The sequence below is a fragment of the Phaethon lepturus genome, unplaced genomic scaffold (assembly GCF_000687285.1).
Source record: "Phaethon lepturus isolate BGI_N335 unplaced genomic scaffold, ASM68728v1 scaffold3525, whole genome shotgun sequence".
Lineage (NCBI taxonomy): Eukaryota > Metazoa > Chordata > Aves > Phaethontiformes > Phaethontidae > Phaethon > Phaethon lepturus.
In genome coordinates, this window is record NW_010541057.1 from 132944 (window position 1) to 156192 (window position 23249).

General features: G+C 35.7%; 1 protein-coding gene across 1 annotated transcript in view; it reads left to right on the forward strand.

The window, feature by feature from the left end:
• Positions 1–23249, forward strand: part of DOK6 (docking protein 6) — a gene marked incomplete at its 3' end in the record, with an annotated part of 135706 nt that overhangs the window by 104941 nt on the left and 7516 nt on the right. The window contains exon 5 of the mRNA XM_010287608.1: positions 20538–20657. Within this exon, the coding sequence (XP_010285910.1) occupies positions 20538–20657 (120 nt within the window). The remainder of the gene's footprint in view (positions 1–20537; positions 20658–23249) is intronic.

Here is a 23249-nt window from a genome sequence, read left to right on the forward strand (position 1 = left end):
CATAGTTGTGTATATTGCAGCTATGATAAGCATTCAGATGCCTTTGCTCTTCACATACTGCAAACTTGTCTGGACACCCTTTACTAATGTTTAACATCGTGTATCTAGAGAAGTAGAGAAGTTCTGTATTATTCTTTCTTCCTGAACAAAGATATTGAAATATAGACACTGTATGTGCTTTCCTTTTCACAGTTTTACTCAGAAGGATTGAAATTTATATGAAATATAAACTGTTCCCATAGGAACAAAGTCAAGGAAGATAGCTAAGATAATAGTGAATCATCCATTTTAAAGCGTGTGTAGGACTCTGAGAATAAAAGAGTAGAAATAAATCTTCCTGTCTGCAGAAGCTGAGCAACTTCGGAAGACAAACAGAAGGTGGCAAGCAGATTTCAGCTTCATCTGGTAGATGGTACAAAGTCAGCTGAATTTTGATTTTAGAAAGACTAGGAGAAATACATTAATTGTAAAACTTCTGCCCTAGAAATTCACCATACAGTTACCTTTCATGTGAGTACAGACCGGAGGTAGGTTATTGATGGTGAAGTCCAGGATGCCATCATACGGAGGTATGAAATTGCTTGTTGAACTTCAATAGAAAGTTTCATAAAAGTTTTCCTTAAGTTCTGTCTACTTTAAACTGAATCTAAAATTATCAATACTTTATACTTCTATATATAACAAGATTTCTTCCTGATCACATTTTGAGATTCTTAGTGGATTTGATAAATGTACTGCATCATAAGTAACAGTTAGTCCTATGAAACAAAGATATGGAGATACTGTTTTATCCTTTATATAATTCGTGGCACAAATGAATTTCAATGACATTTAGAATAGTTTTTAATCATATTATAAGCATGAAAGCCTAAATCTACTTTTTTTATTCAGAAGGTAAGGCAATAAGGCATTACGTATTTTAACATGTCTTCATGCTATGTAACCTACAATGTCCTACACCTTGCTTTTAAAAATATTGGCCTGTTCTACACTGCCAAAAGGCATTCACACACAATAATAAAAGTATTACTGAAAATCATCTGAGAATCTTGATGAGTTTTATGTATAAAATTACCTCGTATTTTGAGTTGTTATTAGCAGTTTGCAGAAGGAGGAATGGAAATGCATCTTCATTAACTGAATGGCAGTTGAATGTGAAAAATCCTGGAAAAGAATCTCAGACAGAGAACTTGTTTCCATATTAAACATCTACTATAGATATATTTATGAATGTAGAATCTGCTTTCACTAAAATATCCATGTGTGAGGTTGTAGTATGGATTTGCAATTGCTATGACCAGTAAGAAGTTAGAAATATTAAAAAAAATATGCAAAATAAAGAAAAATTCCTCTTTCTTCCTGTTCCTTATATCTGATCTAGCTAGATACTTGTATTCTGTGGCCATACCTCGGCTCTTATCAAAGAAATTACACAATTGGCTCCCTACACTATGTGAGAATAGATGAATTATGTTCTGAAGCAGAAGTAAATCCATGCCTCATTCCTCCTGAAAAAAACCCTGCTGATTCAAATTGCTGCATATTTTATATAATGCAGAAACTAAAACCTCTCCAGGATTGTTTTTTAACGTGTTCTTAAATGCAGGGATCATGTCATGAAACAACACATTGGGCTCAAAAAAGGTGACGTTTGCAAGCAAATTTAATATTTTCATTTTAAAAGTACCTTTTAAGCATCCATGTTAACAAGCACTCTGGTGTTTGCAGAACAGATCCTGGTAAGTATTTGTCATTGTACACTAAGCAAAGTTATTTCTTACTCGTTTTCCACAATATAAAATGCTTTGGGATTTTTTTAAAAACTTTGTAACATTGTCATTATATTTAAGGGGTTTTTTTCCGCATGCTGTTCAAGTTCTTAGGTATATTACATTGATTTTATTATGATGATTGTAGAACTGAATTCTTAATAACGATAACATTTGAAATTTTGGTCTGATTGGCATTTAGCCAATGGTAACCAATCAAATGTCATTATCAAAAAGTACAGCGAAATATAGAGTAAGTTTTAGCATGACAAAAAAAAAGTGAATAAAATAATCATGGTCTATTTATGATAGAAAGTAAAGCTGGAAGTAATGTTGGGAAGCTCCTTGTCCTAAGGAAGTATAAGCTATACCTATTTATAGGTGTATATGCATATTATTGTATATATAATTCCTGGTAAATTGCATCTTGTCTGCTTAAAATTTTTTTAACATAATTAAAAGAAACAAAAATGTATCAGGAGTACTAAGGTTGAAAATAGAATGGCATAACAGCATATGGTTGAAACTACAACAAAAGACTGTCTTTTCTATCTTGGCTAATCTGTCCCATGCTGCATTATGCATGTGGTAGTCTTTAATTGAATAATTGTTAGGGGCCTCTGCTGTGGTAAGTACTTTGGAAGAGAATTGAATGAGACTTCGTGTTTTAAGAAGTTTTTTGTAAACCCAAGGGAAATTTCTTTTCAATTTCTTTCCTAGGTTTATACTCTCTAGCACCTACCACTACAAAACATAGTAGTGTACATTTGTATTGTTTCAAATTTACTACTTCCTGTGTTCTAAAGATTGCAGTTTAAAAATAGATTTTAAAAATGTTCTTGTAAGAAGGAAATTCAAACAAGATGTTTTCCTTCGAAATCCAGGCAGGACTCCAGAGCCTGATTATTGTAGTCTAGCTATTCTTCCCTAGGCTTTTAGGCTTCTGACATGCTACAACTGCCCTTGATGCTGATGTCGTGGATTCTTCAGCAGCCTGCCAGGCAGAGAGGCAGAGACATGGGTAGACTTCTGACAGTGCATTTAGGTCTTGATGAATCTGCATTTAGCCAGAAAAGTCCCAACCAGCTCTAAGAAATAACGCACTTCGGAGTGAATCATCACTGCCTTGAGACTTATCCCTTAAAACGTTGCAGAAATGTTTAGATGTGTCATCTGCAAAGGATTTTATTTTTCATTGCCTTATGAAGGTGTGAGCCAATAAAGAAATTTATTTTGGTTATGTCTTCATGGCTAGATACCACCAGTCTTGGCTGCAAGCCAGCCTGCTGCAAGCCAGATCTAGTCGATATATCATGCAGCTTTAAGTTAGGAAGGCATCATGTCTCTGCAAATTTCCCATGCTTCTCCTGGTTTGCCGTAGAGTCAAAATAGAAACATGATCACCTGCTCCTACCAGTAAACTTGATGTTAGTCCTGCGAGGAGGCAGGGTGTGGTCAATGACAATATCCAGGTTTTATTGTTAGGTAAAACAAATCTGTGCTACTTCTATTTCCAACATTCACATCTAGGACACAGAGAATATGTAGTTATGTCATAGTGGGATGACCTTGGCTAGCCACCAGGTGCCCACCAAGCTGCCCTCTCACTCCCCCTCCTCAGCAAGACATAGGGAGAAGAACAATAAAAACCGTTTGGGTCAAGATAAGGACCAGTTACTGAAACAGTCAAAGCAGACTTGGGGAAAATTAATTTAATTTATTGCCAATTAATATCAGAGTAGGATAGTGAGAAATAAAAAAAAACAAAGCTAAAACACATTACACCCACCCCTCTCTTCTTCCCAGGCTCACCTGTGATCCCAGCTCTTCTGCCTCCTCCCCCTGACCGGTGCAGGGGAAGGGGAAGTGGGGATTCTGGTCAGCTCATAACACATAATCTCTGCCTCTCCTTCTTCCTTATGTTCTTCCTCTGCTCCAGCATTTTGTCCCGTGGTATACAGTCCTTCACAAACTTCAACATGGTTTCTTCCCATCCTTCCCATGGGGAGCAGTCCTTTAGGAACGGAGTGCTCCAGCATGGGTCCCACATGGGGTCACAGGTCCTGCCAGAAAACCTGCTCCTGCATGGGCTCCTCTCCAAGGGCCATAACATCTGCCAGGAGCCTGCTCTAGCGTGGACTCTCCCCAGCTGGAGCTTCCTTCAGGGCATGTCCACTAGCTGCAGTGTGGGGTCCTCCATGGGCAGCAGTGTGAATATCTGCTCCACCGTGGTCATCTACGGGCTGCAGGGGGACAACCTCTGTCACCATGATCTTCTCCAAGCACCTCCTCCCCCTCCTTCACTGACTTTGGCCTGCAGGCCTGTTTCTCTCCTATCTTTTCCTCAGTCCTCCCTATCACACACTGCTGTGCTGCATTTTTGCTAAATCTTAAATGTGTTTCCACAGAAACACTACCAATGTTGCTGATGGTCTCAGCTTTGGCCAGCAGCAGGCCCTTCTTGGAGCTGGATGGAACTGTCTCAGTTCAACATGGGGGCAACTTCTGGTGTCTTCTCACAGAAACCACCTGTGCAATACTCCTCTTTACCAAAACCTTGCCGTGTAACCACAATACATATATAAAGAAATACTGATGCATTAAGGAACTGTTAGCAAATAAGCGAGTTTAAGATAATCCTGTAACTGTTTATCACTTTGTGTCTCTTCTTTCTTTCTCTTTTTTTATTATTGGGACTAGTAGTATTAAGGCTCCTGGTTTTTAAGCACATCAATTTACTTTGATTATCTCTCACTCAAACTCCTAATCCTTTCAGTCTGCTCTTCTGGAAAGCACTGGGATGTTACTGGCTCAGTACTACTATGCCAACAGACAAGTGCATATCTGGTGGACTTCTGGATTGTTTCCTTTTGCCCATTATTTTTTCCCTCTTTAAAACTTACTGTAACAATAATAGAAGACACAATTACTTAACCCATACCTATTTTGTTTGGGCGTATTTATACTTCGTTTCCCTTTGGGATTGGTATAATACCCCAGCTGCTCTCCACAAGCTTGCTAACACTGGAGTGGAAGTCAGGTATCCACTGAGATAAAACGGCTTCTGCTCATCTACATGGAATGTAGGTCAGATCTCCTGGGATTTGTGAATATGTATCAGCCTGTAAAATAATGTGACTTCTGTGGTTCCTGACCTCACCTGAGAATAGCATACATTTAGTGACAGCACAAAAATCATGACAATTTATAGATTGAATTTGGAGTATTGACAGATGATATATGGCTAGCTGAGCCTAGGGAGAGTTCAATGAATAACATGATAATTTACTGCTCCAAACCTGAAACACCCAATCCATTTTTCATTCTCTGTCACTGTTCAGCTTGCATTTGGCTACTTACAGTGTATAAGGTATATGGCACCTTTAGCATGTTAACTGTTTCAAGCCTTTTGAAACACTTCAGTCACTGAATGAAGACAAGCTGAAGAATAACATGTGTAAATGAGCACAGAAAGTTTTGTGTACTACTAAGGTGTACTTAGCTATGTATTCAGCAAGGAATATTCTACTTCATGTACAGTCTAGACCTGAAAATTTTGTACAAATTTGTGCAACATTGGAAAAAAACCCAAAGATGAATATTTGGAGTTCACTGTCCATCTATTTTCATAATATTTTGAGAGGTTGCTAGAGGTCCACTGCCAATATGAATGTCACTATTAACATTAGCCCAGCCCAGTGGACTGCTGACAATCAGAATGGCAACTGATTGTCAGGGTGTTTGGTAAAGCTTATAAATTTGCATTTCACTGATGGCTATCAGTGAGAACTAAAGCAGTTTTTAAGACTGAACCATGTGTGGGACTACCACAGGCATATAGTGATAGGCAAAGAAAAAGTTTTATGTGACTTCCGATCACATGCTCTCGTGAGATTATCTGGAGTTGTCCCAGCTTCCATACTTGCAGAGCAAAGTTACTTAATGCATTGTCACAGCCCATTCAGGTTTTTTAATCTCTTTGGCAATATTTCATGGGAAAACATATTGAACTATGACTTAACTTTAAGGACGTAAGCAAATAAATTTTGGGTAGAAATAACTCTATATTGCAATAATTAAAATTGTTCATTTTTCCTATGTGTTTGAAAAGACTACCACACCTGTAATATGTTATGTCCTTCAAATAAAAGTAGAAAATGTGCTCCCTTCACAAGAAGCTTTCCAGTAATTATGATCTCATAATTTCTGAGAGCAGCACAAAAAACAACCTCTTACAGTACCACATTTGTATTTTAAAGTATCAACCCATTCCTAGTAGTTATGCATTGGTTTTAACAGTAGTACTATCAAGACTATATTTTCTGAGTAGCATTATTGAGTAGTCTAGCATTATTGAGTCTGGCCCCTATTTTTTGAGATTTAACTAGAGAAGTTCATTGGTCTCCAAGAATAAGGTTCCACTTACAAACATGCAACAGTTTCTTTCATATAATGGTCAAGATTCCCAGATTTCATGTAAATATGCAAGTGAATCACAAATACAGCAATTAACAGAGATTTCAGTTTCTAAATAGTGCATTACCAGACAACTGAGATTCCCCTGTTTACAGTAATTGATGGTCCTGGGATGAAGTTCCAAGCAAGACAGCATTAAATCTCTCAAAGAGAGGACTTGGCCTTTTCCCTGGTAAATAAATAAGAATGTTTGCCTGAATTAATTTTACTGTGTGAGTAGTTCCTCTGTCAGTTTAGGATATTCAACCTTAAACTCTCTGGAGATCTGAAACTTAATCTTTTCTTTTATTTATTTCAAATAAGGAAATGCAGTCTGAGGCCAAGATGAAAATTGTGCTTCAGTCATCCAAAGAAGCTTAGTAAAAAAAAAAAAAAAAGCTTTAACACTCACAATCAGTGCTTAATGTAGTTTTAAAGCAGTGTGGTTTCAAAAAGTGGTCCAAAGTACATCGCTCTTCTTCAAAACCACATGATACTAATTGCAATTTAGTCTTTTCTACATGAAGATTGCACTGAAACAGGAAAATGTAAACATGTTTTTTGTAACTGCAGTTCAGGTGCATTCATACAATGTTTCCACAACCTATATAGAGAAATGAACCTTTTGGCTCTAAAAAAGGTTTCTTTTTTCCAATTTCTCTCCTAAAGCATGGCTACTTTTAGAGTTTTGTTTTAAGCAATTCCAACTGCTTCCAACTGCTACTGAATCTGCCTTGCAAGTTAATCTGAGGTTATAACTGAAGTTAATCAATGGAAAAAACAATAGAGGAAAGCTGTTGACTGCAAGTTGCATTCTGGTTTTTAAATAGTCATATAGTTAAATCTGTTTTTCAGTTTTAATTGGTTTTGAATCTTATAAAATAGTGTATTAATGTGCAAATAAGGCAAGTAATGTGTTAATGATAGCAGACATATTAATTTTCTTATTTGGGGACTTTTTTGCATTTATGCTTTAGATTCAGTTTTTATCAATTTGTAAATGTTCCAGAAAGCAGAATAAACATCATATTAAGTTTAAATTTTGCAGGTGTTTGGTGGATCAAACTTGCAATGCTGTTTGGTTTTGATGACCACCTAGTGTGACCGTTCACCACATACTTTCAAACAAGTTTTGGATTGCTTCATATTAGATTATTTTTTTCTTAATTCAAATTGACCAATCACCTATTTCGATTATTCTACGTGCTATGGTGAAGACAGAATCAACAACTGTATTCACAAAAGTAATGTGAATACTTCCAAACAGTATTCATTCTTTTCTTCTAACAATGCATTCATGTAGTGTTCTGGCATGTGTTAGGGGTTTAAGCTTCATATTTAGTAAAAGCTGTCTGACATGTACTACTCTTCTGATGTCTTACGAACATTTGAGCCTTACTTCAAACTGAAAGCTGCACATTAATTAGAATTATGAGGAATCTTGGTCTGCTTCTAAAGATAGAAATCTAGATCCATTTACTTTCTGGAAAGCTGTACATTTTGATAATGTAACTCTTTTCTTAGTTTTTCCATGTTTGAATGTGTATCTGGACATGATTTTGCAATGAATATTTTGAAAACTGCAGCAGTACAAAGTTGCTAGCAACTCTTATGAGACTATAATTTTATCGGATAGCATTAAGAAGTGGTTAGCCTGCATATTTATGATCATGTAAAGTAAAGTTGAAAAACTAATCTCAAGTTCCTTATTTGTTTTTAAAACCAAGCTTTTCCTTTCAAATGTGTGTAGTTCTGAAGTTAAAAGACAGATAAAATATTGTTCTTTTTCTATTGATAAAATCATAAAAACTGGTCTATTAGGAAACATCATTTGTTTAGAAGAGAAAAGTAAGCCTATTGGCTAACAGAAAAATTAAGCAAACTCAGAATTATTAGAGTGGAAAAGGGGATCAAGTTTGTCAGCAAGGTGATCATCTTCCAAATCATCTTCCAAATAAGAACAATGGCTCACTAATGTATCTTTATTCTGTTTCAAGAAATGAGAAGTAGTTTGTAAAGCATCCCCCCAAGATAAGTCTTTGGACTGCTGTTGGAAAATGGCCAACTGCGTTTCAAAATGGTACTTGCTCAGTGACAATATGAATTACCCTGTTTCTTTCTAAAGTTCTTCATTGGCCAAACCTCTCAGTAGCTTAGCATTTCATTTCAATTTCAAGGGAAAAAAAATAAATTAATCCTGTAACTGAAGTTTCTATTCTATTCCATAAATAAAACATGAAGTGAATATTACAGCTGTTTTTTCTGCCTAGATTGTGTTATGGATAATTTTGACTGGACCTAGAAATTGAAATAATCAAATTAAAGAATTTGCTGTGGGCGTATAAAATGAATAAAGATAATAAATGTAAAATGAAAGAACATTTGAATGTGCTAATGGACAAGCCTCTAGATAATTAAGCTAACCTATCGAGGAAAGACAGGTTTGTGTTAGGTATGTTCCTATAAACATTAATCCAGAAAGAATGACAAGATGTCTTACTGTGTAGCTTCTGTTTTATATTGTAAACATAATGATCTTACCATGGTAAGTTTGCTTGAATGTGCAAGGAGGTTAGCCTAAACTTTGGTATAGCTTACAGTCACCTCGCTGAAAAAATGATAAGTGAATTAATTAGGGTGTCTGACATTTACCTCCTCTATTCTCTCTAGTGATGGAAAATGAATGCAGGAAACTCAAAAAGCCAATGTAATTCAAAATGTTTTTGTTTAGTGACAGTGTGAATCTTTCCCAAGTGTGGTACAATGTCCATCACAAACATGTGATTCAAGAAGCAGTTCTCCCAGCATGTCACTAGATACAGCAGCACTCCTCCGTTAATAAATGCTGTCCCTGCTGCTGTTACTCATCAGCAATAAAGCACAAATCATCATTATTCAGATGTATTCTCTATATTATGTTTGTCTAACAATAATTCCAGTGTGTGTTGAGTATAACTAGTTTTCTTTCCATATGGCATTTCATATTGACAGTTATACTTCTTGCTGAGAAGTTTTTATTATTTATAGAAATATGACAGATAAAAATGTAGTTTTCTGTGGTTAAAGATCAACTGAAAAGAAATTCTAAGAATCCTACGTGTCATTAACTAGTCCTTTAAATGCAATGCCCTTCTATGCATTTCTTGATATCTGTAGATTTCCTTGGATTCATATCCTATCAAAAATTGCCATTTAAGTTAAAAAGTAGACATGAGTAGAATAAAAATTAATAGTGTAAGACCACAATCTAGAGTAAAAGGCTTAATATCTTAATTTCTAAGGGTTTATTTTTTAAATCTATGATCATATAGTACCAGAAAATGTGAGTAGGAAGAAGCTGGAAGAAGTGGCTTATGTTTCTGCATGTGATTATGCCTAATTTATAGGCAGTTTGTATCCGCATGCATGCTAAATTAAGAAAATAGGGGTAGCCCATGAATTATGACATTTCAAATAATTTTCATTTTTTAAGGTTGTCACATCTATAATTTTAGCCTCCTTTGTGAATCAAATAGATGACACCATGTAAAAAAAATTTGTATGTATGCTGATGAAGATTATGAATACTGAAAAAATAAAGATTGTCTTTAACGGATGTCTTGAAGAAAAACTACAAATATATAACTCTATATTTAAAAACCTCCATTCAAGTTTTATTTTTATACTTATAAGCATTATACACGTGTTTGTCAATATAAACCTTGGGCTTCATGAGGGATCAAATCAAGGGAGTAAAAGAAGATGACAATTTTTCTGATATAAACAGAAAAGTTTTCTCTTTTTCTAGCTCAGTAAAGCACTACTCCAAAATTTCGCTATCATTTTTATAACATGTTTCTTTCATTTCAATCTACTATGTTACACTACTGGTTTTGGGCATGGAAACTGATTCATTAATTTTAAAATTTATAAAGATTCTATGCAAAGGCATATATTAACTTTTATTATGAAAATGTGAAGAACAATAAGTGTCTACCTGTCCTTATTTGACTCAGAAAAAAGGAGAGAATCATGCATTTAGTTGCTTTTTATGATCTTGTGGCTATTATGGTCTCATTGTAACACTCTGATCTAGGAAAAAAAAACTGATGTCAAATTTATTTGTTTATGAGTAAGTCAATAAACCCCTTATTACCCTCACATATCGCAAAATCAAGAGGGTTGTGGAGGTTTTTTTTGCATTTTTTAAGGCAGCAGGGCTTAGGCATAGCCCAGAGTTTCCAAGCAGAAGGAAGAGTAGCATTCAAGTCACTTCCTCATTTAAAAGCATTAATGCAGAAAATAAGGAAAAGCATATGGCAGCATAATATATTGTAATCTTGTATGTTTGTTGGGTGTGCTGATGGTGCTAGGTAACTTCTTCTTAAATGACAGTGATCACTTTTTGCATCCCTACTTTTAATAACCCATTTCTGTTTATCATTTTTTTTCCAGCTTGTTCTCTCCATTAAAAGGTATCAGCCAGGGAGAACCTGGATTTGAATTTAGCTTAGTTCATGAGAGATGACAAAGAGGACTTTTTGCCTGGAGTCCAAGTAAGGAACTTAGAAGGAGATCAGTCTTTTGCTAGTGTATGAATCCAGCTCTTCCATAAAGGAAAAGACATCTCCCCCTTGGCCTCTAGTACTGTATGTGTTTATAAATCAGTTCACAAGTAAGCTGTAAGTGGGCAATTGATCACCACTGTGCATAAATTACAGCTACATCTTCAGATACTGTTTTTCACTGTAATCAGCACCCCTGATTTATGAACCTAAATCCTCACCTTTCTCTGCAGTTCTCGCTTCATATAGTTCAAAATATTAAATTTAAACGTTCTTTATACTTTTATGATGAGTTGTTTACTTTTAAATAAGGATGAAAGATTTAAAATAAAACAATCTTTCATCAGTGAGTCTCCAGTTAACATGGCTTTAAGCCATCATTCAGCAGAGTTCTTGAAGTTTCAAATGATTTAATCTTGGTGTGTTCTGTAAGATTGCGTTCATCAAGACTTATTCTGATTTTCTTCGAAGAAAATGACACATAATTGAAGTTGGACCTATTTGCTGTTTTCCTGGTTCAGCAAAGGACATAGTTTTTCTGTACCGAATCTTAGAAGTATTCCACTGAAAGAAAAAAAAAAGAAAAAAGGTCCTATTAACTTAATAAAGTTGGGATTCTGAATTTGAGCTTTAAGCAGACTGTCTCTTCTCAGGCATCCATGTGTGTTTCTTGTGTAGCATCATGTCGGTAGAGATATCAGTGGTGTATATCAAAAACTGGGAATCTAAAATGGCATGACTTGGATACAATTTTATTTTAGAAGACTAATATTTACAGGAGGTTTTACCTGATTGGAAAGTGTCTATTTTCACAAAATGTTTTCTAATTGAAATAATATTTACATGTATCAAATGTAGGGATCTCATTCACGCTGAGAATAAAATATACAAGTGTGAAATAAGAGTAAGAAATGTGAAGAAATCATAATAAAAAAGAATCCCCTTTGGGTTTAAATTCTGTAGATATGAAATTTGAGAATGACATTTCTCATTGTATTTCCTTAGATACTAACTCTAGACTATGCAACTTCTAAGATTTTTTTTTTGGAGTAGTACCACATTAAAACCCAACAAGAATAAAACAGAAGACACACAGAGTCATCTCTACCTAATAGTTTGTTCTGCCTGAGAGTAAACTTTTATGCAACTGAAAATCAAGTAGAACACATCCCGTGTTGTTATGATCTTACAGATGATTTCAGTCAGAAGTTGTCTGTAATTGCTTTGGATGAATTTCTTTGCACTTCCAATGTCATAAATCCCACTTGTTAACTCTAATAGAAGTATGGACTCACATCTTTACAACATTAGTTTCAGGATTTTGGGAAAAAAGCTGTATTTCTTGGGCAATGGAAGCACAGAAAGAAAAAGATTATTCTTTCATGAGGTTTGTTATTTTGAAAGTGGCATATAACACTGTGCAGGAAAGCTTTCCTAGAGACTTTGCAACATCAGAAGGGGGCAACACTAACACTGCCCTCCGTGCTCAGCCAAAATGGGGCAAAGTTTAATAAATCTAAACAGTCACAGATGGAAATCTTGCTTTAGTCAGACATATTTAGACAAGGAAAAGAAGAAAGGGAGATTGCAAATACTCCCTAGTCTACTAGTCATTGTCTGCTCCTACTGATTTAATGCAGAAGCTATTCAGATGGCTGGAGTGAAAGTCATGTGGTCAAAGGCATAAGGGCAATGAACCATATAGTGACAAAGGTACGTATTTTTTCTTCCATATATTGAAACTAGTCTTTATCACCTTGATTTTGTATAGGAAAATAATGCTTTTAGAATTAGTTACCTAGCAGTATTTCTGATCTTCAAGTGGCAAGATTTGTCAGTACTTCAAAGATAAGACTGAATATTTAACATCGTTTTTTTAAAAAAGTAAAATGAACCTTAGTATTTTTACTAGTCTCTTTGGGTATGGATCCTCCTAATTTACCATAACTTAAACACTTGACAGTGGGAGAGAGGCATAATTCAGATTTACACAGAAGGTATTAAATTTCCCATGCATTTAAGAGAAGACCTTATAAATTGTCCAAAGGGAATAAAAGTATTGTGAGTATAGACTAAATCTGAAATACTGTGAAGTTTTAAGCCAGAAAAATGCTATTGCTAACTGCCAGTCATGGGGTAGCTGCATAAACTGATGTGATAGCATCCTCTGTGCGTTACTTTACTGGTGACAGACTCTTTTTGGACACTTGATTGATAGTGCTTAAGTCATTCCCACTACAGACAAGCTGCCTGAGGTTATTTTACTTTCATGCTATTGTCATTTAACGATAGTAACTGTTGAAACAGGTATGGATTGACAATCCTTGGGAACTGTCTAATTCCCATGCTGGATTCTTAACTGGTCTGTTGCTTTCAAACACAATGTAGATGTTTCTTCTATGTTCAGGAGGGTTTTCATAATTATTACTTTGTACTTGAAAGAAAGTTTGCATTGAGAGTGAAAGTTTTCTTAGGGGTATTTTTGAGTAATGATGGTCTATCAGCTCACTGTTGATCTGTTGGACATACTAACACTTGATAAACATTTACGGTATAATGAGAGTCACTAGTCCCCAGCATGAAGTAGAATACATGATTTGTAAGGATATCTATAAATCTACCCTCAAGGACTAATTTACCCACTTAACAGTGTTATATTCCTGGAATGGCATCATTTATTTCTGTACGACTAATCACAGAGTAAAGTGATATCACTTTTTTTAAGAGCAGGAATTGCCATTTACCTAAAGAGAAAAAAGAAAACAAATGTCCTATAGTTATACTAGCACAAGAATTGAGCAAAAGAAATCACTTTCTTGTAGATTAACCATTTTTCTTCATTTTCCCATACAGTCTCCATTTTTTGAACAAGTCAAGTAAGTTCTATTTCTGTATGAAAACTACATTTTCAAGCAGCATTTCAGATAGGAAACTTTGTTTCCTACTGCTTTAACTTCTGTTAGGGACTGCTAGTCAGTGTTGTGGGGCATTTCTTTTAGGGTTTGAGTGAAGGGTGCTCTTTCGCTGCAATTTTACACTGGAAAGGAGAAGCAATGTAAGTAAGAGTAGATATTATGTGCAACTAAAGTTTTTTGGGGGAAATAGTTTAACAGTAACAGAACAATAACATCAACGTGACAAATCTTTTTAAATTAGCATTGTACATGTTTATATTATAGACAGGATAGTAGAAGGTCTAGTAGCTGAGTGCTGGTTATTCAAGCTGACACTTTTGATCAGACTTGCAGAAACAAACTGGGCATTGTCAGGAAAATGTCAGTTTTCATATACCTGATAACTACAGAGATACACAGCTGGCTATTTGCAAACACAGGTACATGCACAAATTAAAATTATCAGAACTCTGTTTGTGATGTATCTTGCAGCATCTCCAGATAAGGGTAGATGATTTTTGGTGGAAATATCAGTATTAATTTTACTATAGCTAATAAATTTATTTTAGTAATTATTGTAATTAACTGTGCTATCCTTATGCCAACACAAGTTTAAAGTAGCAAATGATGGGAAAATAAAAGTTTCTTTGTGTATCATACTTAGACTATATCTTCCCTCAGTTAAAAAAGGGCATTAGCAAAATATACCAAGTTAAAGTTACAGAATAATATGTGCTCATATTCTGTAATTATTCATTTAGCTTGATTGTTGCATTATTGAATATTCCCTTGGGCAAAAAAAATTATAATGCTCAAATTGTACAGAGAAAGGTGGGTATGTCATCAAATGGCTCATATATGCAAAAATATGCATACGTTGTAATAGCTGGAAATAGTTAAAATTAAGGTTTTTATGGTATTTAAAAAAAAAAGTGGCAATGACAAGAAATTTTGAGGGAACTTGACTCACCTACATTTTTTTTTTCAAAGAATATTGTCAGATCTCCTTTAAAATATTTTGTCACAGCCTGAATATAGAGCATTTTCAGTAAGTTGATAAAATTTAACAGTGTATATGGTTTTCCTCATAATTTTTCCTTTTCCTTTTTGGTTCAGTGATTTATGCTTATATAATAACAGGACACTGTACTCCAAGTGAAGGATTCAAAAATCACATTTCAAGAAAAATTAAAAAAACTTTCCTTAGACATAGTATTAGTTGAAACACAAGCAAAAATTCTATATCAGTCCCATATCTCATAAAACATCTTCAAATATAATTGGTCAGTAAAAAAATAATTTTAATAACCTAATTTCTTTCAGAGTTGTAGCCCACTATCTCTGTTACTCTCTAATTGAAAGCAAGTTTTAGTGTACATACAGACTAACTTTCTGTTCTTTTACACTAAATAGAATTTATGTCCCCTTCATGCTTCCTATCTATCATTTAACAAAAAATTGTCTAATTCATGTATAGCCAGTGTTAATCAGTAATACATATTATTACACAAAACAGGCACTATCTCTATGTTCCTCTGAGCAAAGATAAGAAACAACCACATTGCTGTGCATTTGTGTCTGCTTGAGTGTGTGTGATGTGCTCTAGCCTTAAGTAATGAAGATACTGATAGATGACATATTTTAAGTATTTGTAGAATAAAATTATGTTTGAATCATCAAAGGATAGAGGTTTTTTAGGTATTATTGATTTTGATAAGAAATTACATGTCTGCAGGCAATAGTGTTATTTACTAGTGAAAAAAAAATGAAATTAAGTTGCTGCATATATTGTATGTGGAGCAATGTAATAGCACATTAATCCTGTGGGAATTCTATCATATTTTTTCCTATTAACTTCTAATTAAGGCTGGGTGATTTTTAGAAGAGATAAATTGTCACATGTGGCGTTTCTGCACCATCTTTCTTTCTTGGTAGAGAATATGAGGCCTAAGTCCTACTAATCCAAACAGTAAAGATTCTTCAGTTTCATTCAGAGTAAGAATATGCAGTTGAATTTAGACCTTTTATAGAAGTAGTATTTTAGAGGGAAGAAGAGTCAAACAATTTGTGCAGAAAATACATTAAAAAGTTTCAGAAATGAAAAAACTCACATTTTAGGTTTATACAGTTTGACATTAGGGAAAGCTCAAAAAGCAAGTGAGGTTTTTTGATTTGCACAAGGACAATGTTTGTTATACCCCTCTAATATTGCATGCCTGTTATTTCCAGCTTAAATCCTTGGTTGCATCACTTTATGCGGTCTGCATGAGAAGGGGAAGAGACAAACTTCCTCATACTTGTTTTCAAACTTTAAGAGTTGCATATGAATGGAGCCATTTTTTTACAAATGCAATAATTAGGTGCTGCTAGTGATGGAAGGGATCGCCTGGAATGGAGGCATTGCCTGGCAGAGCAGAAGATGGCATTACTCAAGGAGACAAAGCTGGACTGAGCAGGAGTGGTCACCTCCTTGGGGCTTTATCTCAGGCTCATGGCAGTCGACCATGCTTGCAACTTGTGGTGGATGATGACAGGCACCTATAGGATTGTGCAATGTGAACACAGGAGGTAAATGTGAAAGAATGCAAAGTTATCAGGATTCAGAAGGTATTTGGTTTAGTCCACACACAAAATGCTTCGTAAGTTAGGAGTCTGAAAACAATCCCACCTCTAGCCTTAGAGATCTAGGGGATCTCTAACGACAGTGAAGTGAAATATATCTGTACCTCTGCCCCGCCACTTCCTCCCTGTGGAATGTTGTGTAGCACGAGCTATTTTAAACTGCAAGCAGCAGAAGAGCTCTTTAACTATTACAAATTTATATTTCTAATACCATTTGCCAATATTATTTCACCATCATTATTGTATCAACCAACCCATTTATCACCCTGTGGTATTACCTATTTGTAATACACAACTTCAGTGGCTGGAGTAGGTACAGCACCAGTTTAATCACCTGGGAACTGAAGTAGAAATGACATATAACCTCAGGCATGACCTAGAAGCTCAGGTAAACTGCAGGAAAATATTGCCAATAACAAGGAGTGTGTTTTCAGATAACAGGTTTACAGATTTGTTCCTGGTAATATTTCTTATGCAATAAAGAGTGACTAATTAAGGTCCCATCTCTTTGCATTTTATCTCACTTCATGACAGTTGTATAGCAGCATTTTATAATCGAATAACAGTAAAGATGAAAATGTGAGCATTTGGATTTTATTTATAACTGTGGAAGCATGCTTTATAATTTATCATTCAGTCCAAGAATTCCGTTATCTCAAAAGGAAAGTAAATTTTTCAATGACAAGTACCAGTTACAACTAAAAACTCAGCATTTACCACCAATAAATCTAGTCTACATGCATTAAAGAGAAGGATTTTGCTGACAGTTTTTTATGGCTTGGTTCCACTTTAATATTTCATCTGTTTCAATATATGCATATAATCAAAATAAAGAAGTAACAGTGGTATCTTTGTTTTGTGATGTGGTAGCTGTCATGCTTAAAGATTGCTGCTGTGACTGATGCATTTATGTACTATAAATTATAATAATTTAATTTTTAAAATAATAAATAGTTAATTTGTTATCTAGAAACACAAAGCACTCTATAGATCTTTTACAAGAGAATGCTGAACTGCTTTATAGATGCACATGATAAAAGGAGAGATATGGCTTTGGCTTTGAAAGGTAATTCACCTGCTTCTAAAGATTTCACATATCTGTCAAGGAAAAGGTTGAAGGCAATCCCTTGCAAGTATGCAATAGCTATCAGGATGTATTAGGTAAAACTAGCTCACATAGTACCCTCATACTCTTGAACTTCCAAACACATTTGTAGATAAAGTTTGTGTTTCTGAGAGCAGACACAAGTCCGCATAGTTCTGCGGGAAGATATTGCAGTTCTGCATTGAAACTGTATTTTATGTAGTATTAGGTCAATCATTTTTGTAAGATACAAATTTTGAGTTATATGGCAATACAATGCATGTTATAGACTACACTTTGCAAAATATAGCCATGGTCTTATAATGCTCACAATAAGATAAGATTCTTCTGTGTGGCAGTTGGAGAATGTTCTAATCTGGGTCTAATCATCAGTGTCTGGCAGTGAAGAAGCAGCAGCTTAAATTAAACTGCCAGAGTCAAGCACTCTGAGAGGCAGTTTCTGGATCCAAGCTTTCAAGATCTAGATGTTCCTGTAATAGAGGCAAGTGGATTGAGGAGATGAAAACAAAAAATCTCACAAGAAACAGCTTCCTAGAACAATGTGGTTTTTTGTTTTGTTTGATTCCCAAAAAATCTAGTGGAAATGTGGTGTAAGAATACATATAAACAGATCTTGTTGCTTTTACATGAGTCCTGTTTTGAATATATATTGATGTTAAGCTGGATTTATGGAAATGCCAATAAATTTTCCTTTCTTTTTAGATGTTTGTAAAATTAGAAATGTTAGTTTAGTGTTTGTTTACCATCATCCCATTCTACATTTCCAGAATGTACCCTTTCAGTCTGGGTGCAAGCACAATGAAAGTAAGTAATAAAATGCAGATTTTGTAAAATACGTAAAATGTTATTCCCTGACCACACTCCAGGAAATATTACAGACGTTATATAGAGCTATGCATTTTGTTGGCATACTTATTGATCTGTGATATGGTTTAGGCAGAAAAGAAATTGTCAGAGGGAAGGAGACATGGGAGCACTCAACTAGATTTGCACTGTCATCTTTGTGCTACCAGCCTTTCTGCACTGATTCCCCCAAGTTTATCTGTAGCTGGAAGCATATGTTGGGCAACTCAGTGGAAACCCTCCCTGGGGGGGCTTGACTTACCCATGTGCTGGTGTACTGGCCCCCACACCCCCTCTGTGTGCTGCCAGAATATGGCAGCATGTCTTGTGGTCCACTTTTATGATCCCCCAGCATGAAACCCTCTCCATGGGAAGGTATGATTTATAAGGCATGGCTCTGGTTCAAGAGACCTCACAAATATCCAAGGAAATGGCAAAGGCTGAAGCAGTGGAAGGGAAAACAGGAGGGAAATTTCTTCATGCATGAGCAGGAGATTAATTTTGGAGGTAGGTTTTTAAACAAATTCATCTTACTCCTTTTAAAAGCCCTGGTTTTATTGCTGTCCAGAGATACACCTTTTCTCACCTTACTTCCATCTGTAGAAGTGTTAAGGTACAGTACGCTGTTACCTCAATATTTTCTTTTCACATACAAAGTTAAATGTCATCTGGATGTTACTGACAGAAAGTTCTGTCTCTTACCGCCAAAAGCTGAGGATGTTATGAGAAGATCAGCTTTGGAGATCTGTGTCCTGAGACAAAGACTACAAAAAATCAGGAAGAGTTAAGGGAAACATCTTTGCCTACAGTGCTCTGAAGAATCCCCCCAAATTGTTTGAGTCCCTGTGACAACAACCGTATTTGGCTTTCAAAAATCCCAGAATAGGCTCTATCATTTGAGCTGTCTGCCTGGAAACTCGGTCAGCTGATAGCCAGGATAACTCAGGAATAATGTGTTCCTGGATTATTCAGGGCCCTGAACAAAGGAGGGTAGCCAAAAGTTCTTGGAGACCTGGAATTGCATGCCTGTCTCTCTCTCTTGTCCAGCAGATGTTTCTGTCACTTGAGATCTATGCCTCACCAGGCAAGGATTTGAGGACTGTAGCAATTAGGTATTGAAAGATTTTTCTTGAATATAAATTTTCACTAATTACAATGAGTCACTATCACCAGATGCTTCAGGGCTTGCATGCGGTATTTTCCTATGTCTCCGAATTTCAGCGCTATGTTGGAGAGATTGTCACAAAAGTATTTTCCAGATGTTCCCAAAAATAGGAAGGAAAAAACTGTGGCAGTTTAATAGAGACATTTTTAGAGGACTGGAGTCACCCACTCTTAAAGATGATCAGATATGCACTGACTGTGACAATGGATGCTCAGCTTGTGCCTGGTGCCAAGCCTGCTCTCCAGAAAGTTTCCCTTAGGTGAAGCCTATCCTGTAACAAGACAGCCAGCCTAATTGCGTGGTTTTTATTAGTTGTGGTTTCACACTGTGTGAATGCCAACTTGAGATGTTCTTTGACCAATGCCAGAGATTTCGTGACGTTAAGTTTGGGAATTGGATAGGATGAAGCTGGGTGTGGAGGGGGGCCGTTGTGGTGTCTCGGGGGGTTATGCCTTGGGGAGTTTATGTCTTGGTAGACTGGCAGAAAGGGAGCTCTCAGGTGTATGTTGGTGGGATGCAATGGAGGACTCAGAAAGGACTAGAAGATTTTGAATTTTCATATAAATAGTCCAATTAATGCCCAAATTGCTCTGAGACCAAAAGAAGGTAAACAGAACTGAAGAAAGTAATTATTCAGACTAACTTGACAGGCATAGCCATTCAGTGGAGCAAGAAGGAGGTTTTGCATTTGAAGATCTTTTTATTACTGTTTTTTCCTTTGCCCCTAGGAAAGTATTCTAGAACCTTTAGAAACAGAAAGTGCTTTAATAGTTCAGATTCACCTAAAGAGCAGTGAAGAATATTTCAAATATTGTATCTAATGTTTTTCTAAATTGCATTTTTTCTTTCCAGAAGGCCTACTAGAAATATACTGCCTTGAAATCTTACTAGTAATTTCTCTTTTTTGTTAACTTCACCTCCTAACCCCAAATTTGAAAATGGAAGATGCACTCCTAATAACGTAAACTCTTTTAGAAGTTCATAAATCAAGGCGAAGAAATTAATGTGAAACTTTATGCTAACTCATGTTTCAACACAAGCACGTTGTCATAAAGCTGGTCAGTAAGAAGGTATTGATTCAACTTTGCAACTTTTGAGTAAAACGTTAACACAAACATTTTTTTGTTTTTGTTTTTCCAGAACTAGAGGCAGAGGAATGGTGCAAACATCTTTGCATGGAGTGTCTAGGAACAAGGCTCAATGACATAAGTCTTGGGGAACCAGATTTGCTTGCTGCTGGAGTCCAGAGAGAACAAAATGGTAAGTAACTATGTAATAGCCCCTCGATCAGTTCTTAGGGATGTCCCATGTTTTCTTTGCTTGTGTTTGTTGTTGTAAGGATTTTTACTATTAGCTAGAAGCATGTCATTAAAAACTAAACATTTGGATGTGTTTTTGAGGCTTAATCCTATTTTTTCCTACAAATAAAGATGATTACATTCCATGTCAAATAGCACACATAGAGTGACTTCATGCCTTCACTGCATTCGCGTTTTCCTGTCGTGGGAAACGATGACTATGAACTTTTTGGTTCTTGAAACAATGGATTCTGTGCAGAGGAATAAGAAGCAAACTGTTGTTCCACAGTCTTTAAAAGACAACGATGAACATATCAACACCACTTTGGACTGCAAAACACATATTTGCTTTAAACTCATACCTGCCTTGAATAATGAAGTCAAGGTCATCTAAATGTCATCAAATACAGGTGAAAAGGGCAATGACAAATGCTAGTCAGTACTAAGCCTGGGCTTGTAAATCTTCATCTAAAGGCTATTTGGGACAGAAATTTAGATTAGACAGGTGCACAGGAAGGATGCTAGTGGATGGAATATGCAATAACAAAAGAAAATCTGTGATTATCCTGTCATTTGATTCCTATTAATGAACATGAGGGCAACACAAAATGTGCTCATTTATTTCTCCCTAAATTACAACTCTCAATGACTATTACTATCTTGATGCTTTTATAAGATCCAACAGCTTTTAACAAAATAATAAAACAAACTGCCTCAATGGTCATAAACTATCAAGCCAACTATCATTATAAACAAAATTATATAATTAAATTATAACATGAATAGCACTATATTGATTATGTTGTATTAATTTCAATTAATTAAGAAGAGTCCAGACATCTCTGAACCTAATAACATAAAATACACAGAAATCTTTAAGATATTTTGTTCAAAAATCAGACATGTTCAAGTGTGATTTAAAAGAAGTTCAAAAGTTTGTGAAGTTGTTTGCCTGCTATGAGACACAGGATATAATTTGTAGTCTCAAGCTACTTAACAAAGGGAAAGCTACTAATGCTGTAGGAAAGTGATAATGACCAGACCAACTCAAAGCATTCTGTCTGTTATATGCTCATAGGCTATAGGTATAAAACTCATATGCATGCTGTAGAAGAGAGAACTATGTGAACAGGTGGAGCTCCTTCAAAAATTCAAAAGGGAATAAATCTTGTCAAAAACCTGTGATGTGAGCAGAAAAATAGCTTGAGATTCCTCAAGCTCTTTCTGCAGTAAATTTATGTACTTTCAAGCAGGTTTTGGACATAGATGGCAAATATTACATTTCCTCTTGTTCTTGAAAGAGATCCAGTTACGCACACATGACCTCCAGAAGACATGGATTAGTTCTGTTTTGTGAACTAGGCTTGATTCAATTGCCTTAATCTAGAAATTAATTGCAGTGCTACCAAGCAGCATATATGAACATAATTAGCATTTTTATTGTGCTAAGTAAATAAATAGACAAAGAGGCAAAGCATGTATTTGTTGTACAAATCACATGAATAAGAATGTGTGGAGGGTATCATTAGCCATATTCTTTTAAACCAAGCGGCTGAATACATATAATCCAATATTTGACAAGCATGCTCTGCTAAATCTTTAGTTACAGTATCTCAGGCAAGTAATTCTGATACCCATCCACTTCTTTCCCTCATCCCCTTGATGCACATCTCTGCATTTTAATAAGCATATTTGAAATTCAAAGGTGTCTTGTTCAGAAGCAAAGCAAAATCTGGTTTGGGGGTCTTTTAATCAACTTGGAAGGAGGGAAGAGTACAGAGATTCTTGCTATTGGTACAAAATCTAGCATTTTGTTCATTTAGTGGTGCTATAGGAACCTGCAGTTGCACTCAAATTTCTTTAGCAGATTCCTTCAGTAAAATCAGTTGAGTGGAATCGTGACTTCAGTTTATACTAGTTATCTTATTCTGCAAACTTGGCAACATTATGCCCCACATGACTGTTTTACTGTTTTATGGAAAAGGTAACTAATTGTATGGTGGAATAATTCAGTGAGCTCTGACAAAAAAATCAAATTTTAAATTTATTTTCTTGCACCTTTTCCCCATATTGTAGCTTTTAAAGGCATGTTATCAAAAACTGGAGTTCAAAAGATACCTAAAAACCTTTCCAAAGTCTACTGAGCTTTTGTTGACCTGAAAGTCAAAGGTCAAAGTTCATTTTCTAATTTGAAATTCACAAATAGTGACTATATGTATGAAATGTCTAAAATCTTGCTCATTGTAAGGTTGGCCTTCTGGGCTGCGAGCGCCCATTGCTGGCTCCTGTCCATCTTGTCATCCATCGGTACCCCCAAGTCCTTCTTGTCAGGGCTGCTCTCAATCCCTTCATCCCCCAGCCTGTATTGATATGGGGGGTTGCCCCGACACAGGTGCAGGGCAACCTCCGGTGTCAATACAGGCTGGGGGGGGGAGGGGAGCAACCCCCCGTGTCAATACGGGCTGGGGGATGAAGGGATTGAGAGCAGCCTCAATGCTGCTTTGACTGAGATTGAAGGATTGAGGGATTGAGAGCAGTTTATCCTCACTCTTCT